Here is a 7,500-nt window from a genome sequence, read left to right as displayed (position 1 = left end):
TGACTGGTCTGGTCGCCCGCCCGACAACACAATCTCATCGGCCCGGAACAGGCTGATGTATGGTAATGGTCTGTCCCCCGCACCACCATCCCCACCACCCCGCAAAAAGCACAACAACAGCCACCATTACATGTCAATCCAGAAACAAACACATACACTCACACACACGCGCGCACGCACGCACACACGCAAACACTCGCAAACACACAAACACACACACACACACACACACACACACACACACACATTACCATTTTCTGCCTGAGCTCAAAGTGCTGGGCCTCTTAATTTTAGGTGGGGTGGGGGTAGAAGATTTCTGGAGCAGATTTCGTCCGTGTCGTGCTCCGGACACAAGAAGAGGAGAGAGGCCTTGGAAACAGTACACTTCTTCAGATAGGAAGCAAAGATACTGTGACTTGACGATACAGTACAACACGACACGATATAGTCTCTCTCTCTCCCTCTCTTCTACTCTTCGATTCCCTCTCTGTGTCTCTCTCCCGCTCTGGCTGTCTCTGTCGTCCGTGTCAGTCTCTTCCCTCTCTCCTCGCTTCTCCTCTCCTCTCTTCTCCTCCCCTTTGTCACTTCTTCGGACTCAGGCGGCCAAATGCTCAACTCCTGTCTTGGGCACGTCCCCTCTTTTTATCTGCTCGGCTGTGCGGCGACGAGACCGATAGGCCGATGGGTAGGTAGGTAGGTAGGTGGGTACGCGGGCTTGGAGGCACTTAGACGTAGCTCAGGGCCTTAAGACAAACAGTCGGCCTGCCTCTTCAGGCCTCTCAGCGTCAGCTGTTTGCCGGATGGCCATCAGATAAGGGGAGCCTTAAGAGGCTCCGGAATAAGCATCGGCACAATGCGGGGAGCAGAAGCTCTGAATGAATGGCGTGCCCTTCACAGGGCTTGCTCATTAGAAAACAGTGTGTTCGTCTCCATGGGGCATCCACAAAGGTGCTCCCCCCCCCACACACACACACACGCACACACACTCCTTCCTCTCCTCTTTTCATCTCTTCTCTAACCCCTTTTCCTCTTTTGCTCTCTCTCTCTCTGTCTCTTTTTCCCCTTTTCCGATGTTCAGTCTCTCTCTATTTCTTTATTAGGCTCATTTACATTCCCTCTATCCAATATGCAACTGATTAAATTACAAAATCTGCAACGACACGATTTGGATGTAGCAGTGAGTAAATTGTCCCAAGAAAAAAGAAAAAACCCAAAGATGATGGCTTATAACAGATAGGGTTTTTTTTTCTTCTTCAGAGGAATTCTCAAACTGTAATCAAATAAAAGTTTTATGTCGAGAGCATAACATCTAGTTAACTGGCCTGGCTACACTCAAATGGACATTATATAAAAAGGGCAGCTCCTAAAGGGACTATGTAAAGCAGGGGTGCTCAACTAGAAACTGAAAAGGTCCACTCGCCAAATTCCGTATGTTTCCAGGGTCCAAAAAAGTCGCTACGGACCGATGCAGAAAATAGCCTCACTCGCTGGCCGCACTGGCCTCTTGCTCACTCACTGAGTTGTCATAGTGATGATACTTTTATTTGTCATAAGACTGGCTTCGCAGAAATACAGATCGCATGGCAGCGAAATCTCATGTATAATTTATACATATTAAATACAGATGGATTTTGTCTTGGTCCGGATGACATTGCGTTTGGGTCCGCATCCGGACCTGGGTCCGCCAGTTGAGCACCCCTGATGTAAAGGGACGAGTGGGTTATGATCGCGAGGCGTACAACCATCAACAGCTGCGTTGAGGCCAGGTGATAAGAAGAGCTTTGGATTTAAGGATGGCCGGCACAGACACGGGGAGACTGTAAAAGTCTGCCAAGTGGATAAAGTCATCACAGCACTGTGAGGATGCCTGGCGGCCTAAGAGTCAAGAATCACACGGAAAAGAGCCTCAGCGAGACGTTCACCGTATCACAAGTTGACATCAGAACACGCATAAATTCATCACGCTTTTGGAAAACCCGTCCCTCTCTCCTCCAGCACGTATGCACACACACACACACACACACAAAAACTGACACACACACACTCATAGAAATAAAGAAAAAAAATGTTTTCAAGGGTCTTAGTGAGTGCCAGACTGCGAGAAAGGGTCTCTGTGAGCTATTGCGTTGGAGGACAAGCAAGATGATGCATGGCCAGGGAATGTGCCTCAGAATCAGCCACAGATAACCAGTAACCCTCCCTCTCTGGCTCTGGCTCTGGATCACCATCTCCACTCCACCACCAGGCCCTCTTCTCTTCTCCTCAGCCGTCCCAGGCCGTGTGCACAGCTGTGTGTTTCTCTCTCTTCCTTTCTCCCTCCCTCCCTCCCTCTCCCCCCTTTCTCTCCCTCCTCTCTCTCCCCCCCCCCTCTCTCTCTATCTCTCTCTCTCTCTCCCTCTCTCTCTCTGTCTATGCACACACAGTAATCCCGCTCTCTTTCTCCCTCTATCATTCTCACTTTTGCGCTCTCTCTCTCTCTCTCTCTCTCTCTCTCTCTCTCTCTCTCTCTCTCTCTCTCTCTCTCTCCATCTTTCTCTCTCTGTCTATGCACACGCAGTAATCCAGAGCACACATGATTCAGTGCAGTGGCTGAATAAGTCTCAGAGAGCAAACGCAGGACAAGAGGGCTGTGCGGAGGGCTGTGCTGTGCAGTGCTGTGCGGAGGGCTGTGCTGTGGGGGAGTGTGCAGCACTGTGGACGATTGCCAGAACCCTGGAACGAACAGAGGCAATAAATATCTCCTTTGGCTTCTGAGGCAGGCAAGGTGCTGAGTGACGTCTTGAGTTTCTATTTTTTTTCCCTTCTTTCTTTCTTTTTTCCTCTCTTCAGTGCACCAAGCAACTTGTTAATCAGCAAAGAGAAAATACTTGTTTTCATATTTCTGTGAAATAACTGAAAACAATTCCGAAATGAAAAAGAAGGTTAGTAGGAACAGTATCATTATATATTACTATTTTTTTTAAATCTGATAATTCCTATACTTATACCTTGTTTAATTTTCTACAGCCCTTGCAAAGTTGCAGACATATTATTTTTTTTATCTTTGTAAAGCGGGTCAGATACAGCTAATAAAACAGTTAAGGTTTTACACTGCCTCATTATTTTCCTAAAAGTGGGCTCCTTTGTGGCAGCGACAGGGGGAGGGCTGTTGGTCAAGGGAAGTGCAACTGTAAGGGACCCACTATGGTGCATGGTGTTTACAAAGACCCCCCAACCCACTGACAATAATAATCCAATCAGTTCAAAGACAATGCAGCTTTCACGTGCAAATAAAACACGATCATCAGAAGCTTTAAGAGGGCAGGACGGGGGGAAGAAAGGGACAAACAGAGTGCCGCCACCTGGCCTCCTTCACCAAGCAAAGCGTCATCATCATCATCAGCAGCAGCAGCAGCAGTAGCATCATCATCATCACATGTGGTTAAAGGTGACAATGTTATCTTTATCACCATCGCTGTAATTATCCTTGAGAAATGTGCCACTTTTAACAGTGTGTTAAAAGAAACAAAACAACTGGTTGGCCATAAAAGTCAAGAGATTTTGTGACACTTTTGTGATTTGTGATAAATTTGACACCTCTTTCCCCCCTTCATTCCACAACAGAAAAACCAATAAAAACAAGTAAATATATTGTATTTTTTTTCAAACATGTATAGCTTATTTTTTAAGAATTATATGAAATGTGGGGATGAAGTTGGCCATTCTAGATTTCATGATTCACAAAAAGAAGAAAATGTATGAATAAATAGCCTAGGTTCTTTTGAAATGGATGAGCTAACCAAGTAAAAAAAATAAATTCCTCATTGTCACCAAAATCACCACCATGTAGGCCTAATATTTTTAAATATTGCGAAACAGCACTTACATGATCTGCGAGATTTGTAGAGGATCCTGATAGGTCGTCAAAATCAGATTTGCATCCATCCCGATCGTCAATTACGAGGTCAATTGGCATTTTTCCTTTTAAGCAACTTATGTACCGATGGCAGAAGTTGTCACAAAGTTCATGCACCTAAAGAAATAAAACAATTCGTGTTATGAGGCCCTACCAATTTTTCGTCCAAGTTTCAGTTCATGCTCAAATAAAAATACTAGGCATATTCCCGTAGTTTTCTTACATTTTTGTTAAGTTATAATAGCGTGTTAATGATGCAGGGGGGGGGTGGGGTAACAACCGCTGAGTTAGCAAACAGAACTTACCTTCTCCAATTCCAGGAGATGAAATCGAAGCACTTGTATCGATTGAATCATCTAGGTGGACAGGAAGCGATGGGAAATATTAGTGAGTAGGCCTAGGTCTGTGCGATTGAGATTGTTTGCACTTGCACCTTCAAATTTAACCCCGGTGATTAAATTATTTTAAGTAATTTAATATATGAACCGGTTTAACATTCCTAGACAGAAAAGTTGCAAAATTACTCCCTAGCAAATTGACTCCACATTTATTATAGTCTACAACCTTTGGCGTTACTTTAAAAAGGCGTCCAATCCTCTAAAAGATGGACATTAGGAAGGAAACATTCCCTTCAGTAAAAATATTGCCGCGGGCAAGGCGCTGGGGCCTCCAACGGCAAGATACATGAATCGTAGCCAGACATGTAGCTTATTTCTTTGAGAGCAAGCAATAGTCTTTTTTAATCGTCTTCAGCAAGACAGCTCCAATGAAACCATTGTCACACTGTACTCACCAAGTTGTCTAACTCTGGATTCGACGAAAATAGTGGTTTTTCTGCACGTATCTGAAATGAAAGAAAAGTCAGCAGCTGTGATTCAGATGCTCGTATACTATGCACAACACGCGCCACAGTTAGTCACATATCAGCCTGCTTTTAATTGACTGGACAAAGCAGGCCACTCGTTTAATTTAAGAAAACACATAACTCATAAATCACCCTGCATGCCTGTCATGTTGGGGGGCGCAATCGATCAATGCCAGTTAAAAGTAGCGGGGCTGTATACTGTGCAAGCATGCTTATCACATCACAACCCATTTACAAACAGGCGAGGGCAATTAATGTGCTCCGTTGGCTGATTGACACCGACCTGTTTGGCAAAGACGGCGATATCCTCGTTGAAAGAGTCCGAGGAGCATACGTCGCCGCCTGCCACCCCGGGCTCCCTCGGCGTGCATGTGGCCAGCTCGCATTTCTCAAACACAAGCGCGAGCAGTGGAAATAGCGGATGGCTGAAGGGATGAAAGAGACTTGTGTCATTGGTATGTTATTGAACATTTTGGTTTGTATTGTATAACCTACTATGCGAAAAAACATACAGTTTTTTTAATAGTTCTTAACACTTGCTCTTTTTTTGCCATGGCAGTGGGGCATAGTGGCCAGCCACAGTTGTGCACAAATGGAATCCAATACTGCACGCATGGTAGGCCTAAACAAAATTATCCCAACGAATAAAAGAGCACAGGACTGTCCCTCTACCTGTCCTCTAGCCTTTAAATCTGCTATCAATATACCACAAATGCACAACAAACAACACTCCTCAGCCTAGAGTTTAGAACGTAATGCCACATGCCTGTCGTGTAAAAGTGCTGCATGGGGACATCGTAGGCCAAAAAAACCACACTCATGCCTACCCATATATTTGGTCTTTGTCCCTTTTCAGGGCGTCGTTGACTGCGGATCCCATGCTGCTGGGCATAATACTGTGCGGTGCGTGGGCTCCATAGTGCTGGTTGGCGTGAGGCGGGGGCCCGTGGTTCAAGTGGTGGACCTGAGGTAGAGGCCGTGGGGCGTGCGGGTCATACATTGACGTCGGGACTCCAACTCCCTCCATTCCACCACCGTAGTGGGCCAGTTCATCGTACTATAGGAAATTAAGTTCAAGAAAGAAAGAAGTACAGTGTATAGTGAGTCGGGATCTTGCAGGCCTCCATTATGCGCGAACTTTACGCACGTACCATAACATTGATGGAAATAATAATAAAAATCAATCCAACATGCATTAAGACCGATAACAAAACAACTTACCCTTTGCGCCATTTGCAAGCGCAGCTGTGGAAAAAATTGAAGTGGTGGCTTTCCCTTCAGTATCCAAAAGAAAGGAGTGTTTTCCTTTGGAGGTGTGAAATCCTTTTGAAAAAGTCAAATGTGACACTTAGCAATATAATCCCAAGTGACACCAACAGAGGCTTAGATCATGTTTGTGCAAAAGACTTTGTGCGAAATATTCCAGGGCAAAGGAAACCCGCTAATGAATAAGGGGTAATACACACTCAAAGCATTAAGAGTTCTTGACAGGCGTCGGAAAAACGAAGCTCCAGGTGTCGTGGTTAGGAGGAATGCGCGCAAGTCTCCTGTGTAACTTGTCGGCTGTCAATCACGGAAATTTGTCTGTTAAGATAACTTAAGTAGGGGTGCTTCAAGTGACGTCCCAAGTAAAGCCTCCTCTCGTTCAATTGAACTCCCCAGGCAAGACAGTGTTTGCTTTGGTCGTATAAGGACACTGGCCTCGGAAAAAAACAGCCTGTTTGGAATTAGAAAGACTACTCCGATTGTCCAGTCTTGGTTGCCATTCCTTGCTCCCTGTCGCCGTCTCTGTCTTTATTTCGCAGAGGTGTGAGAGCCTTGTCGAGTGCACGCTGGCCGCTCGAGACCGTGCTATGGAATAGATGTGCTTTCGGGTCGGCGGGAGAAGCTGATGACGGAGACAGGCGAAGCGTGGTGGGTGTTACCGGCGCTGCCACGGAGAGGCCGAGTGAGCGGTGAGATCGAGGGTGACGACAAACCAGCGGTTGTTTGCATTGGACAAGCTGGGTGATTGACGTGTCGAAGAAGCCGCATTGTGGAATAAGGGGGTGGAGTGCTTTTCCATCAGAAAGCGCTAAAAACGAATAGGCCAGCGCGCAATTACCGTTTATTAGTGTCATACCAACGCTCACTCACATTTTGTGAGATTTGATGGTGTAATGCCAGGTGATTTAGGGTTAGTTCCACTAAATGTCTACTCTAATTTCACGCGATGCAGTGCATCCCCCACGTGGAGCTGAATGGATTCTTGGCAGAGTAAACCAAAACGTTTGGTTGTGAAATGAAGTGAAAATTAAATGAAGTGCATTGTAATAAAGAAATCCAAATATATGGTATAATTGTATGCGTGCATTGCACCGTAGCATATTACTGACTGAAACAATCACTTAACACGTTAAATGTGAACTAAAGAGAGAAGGCATATGTAAACGACTTAATTTATTTGGGGTTTTCCTGAGTGTGGGTGCATTATTTCGTTCTGGAAATTATTTGAAAATGAAAATACTTGTGTATGAAAAATATGCTCTATTTGTTTTGGATTTCCCATAGCTTGATTTCATAGCTAATGTAATATAGGCCGGTGTACGGAAGTAGCCTACCCATTCTTTTAAACACACCGCCGAGGGGGGAATGGAGGGTCCACTGCATACATCCATGCTGAAGATTTAATATGAGAATATTGCCACTAATAGGTATTTTCTTTTGCTGTTGTTTCAAATAGATATAGGCCAATGTATGC

The 7,500-nt window shown here is 45.2% G+C and overlaps 1 protein-coding gene across 1 annotated transcript in view; it reads right to left on the bottom strand.

Moving 5' to 3' along the window:
• The window catches only part of meis2b (Meis homeobox 2b), a 28,484-nt gene extending 22,491 nt beyond the window's left edge, over positions 1 to 5,993 (bottom strand). Inside the window, exons 1-6 of the mRNA XM_063222444.1 lie at positions 5,982 to 5,993; positions 5,588 to 5,817; positions 5,044 to 5,185; positions 4,689 to 4,739; positions 4,201 to 4,251; positions 3,866 to 4,012 (exon numbers count right to left, since the gene is read on the bottom strand). Coding sequence (XP_063078514.1) covers positions 3,866 to 4,012; positions 4,201 to 4,251; positions 4,689 to 4,739; positions 5,044 to 5,185; positions 5,588 to 5,817; positions 5,982 to 5,993 — 633 coding nt within the window. The remainder of the gene's footprint in view (positions 1 to 3,865; positions 4,013 to 4,200; positions 4,252 to 4,688; positions 4,740 to 5,043; positions 5,186 to 5,587; positions 5,818 to 5,981) is intronic.
• Positions 5,994 to 7,500: the final 1,507 nt, after the last annotated feature.

This window comes from Engraulis encrasicolus, chromosome 18 (genome assembly GCF_034702125.1).
Source record: "Engraulis encrasicolus isolate BLACKSEA-1 chromosome 18, IST_EnEncr_1.0, whole genome shotgun sequence".
Lineage (NCBI taxonomy): Eukaryota > Metazoa > Chordata > Actinopteri > Clupeiformes > Engraulidae > Engraulis > Engraulis encrasicolus.
This window is presented reverse-complemented; position numbering and strand designations above follow the sequence as displayed.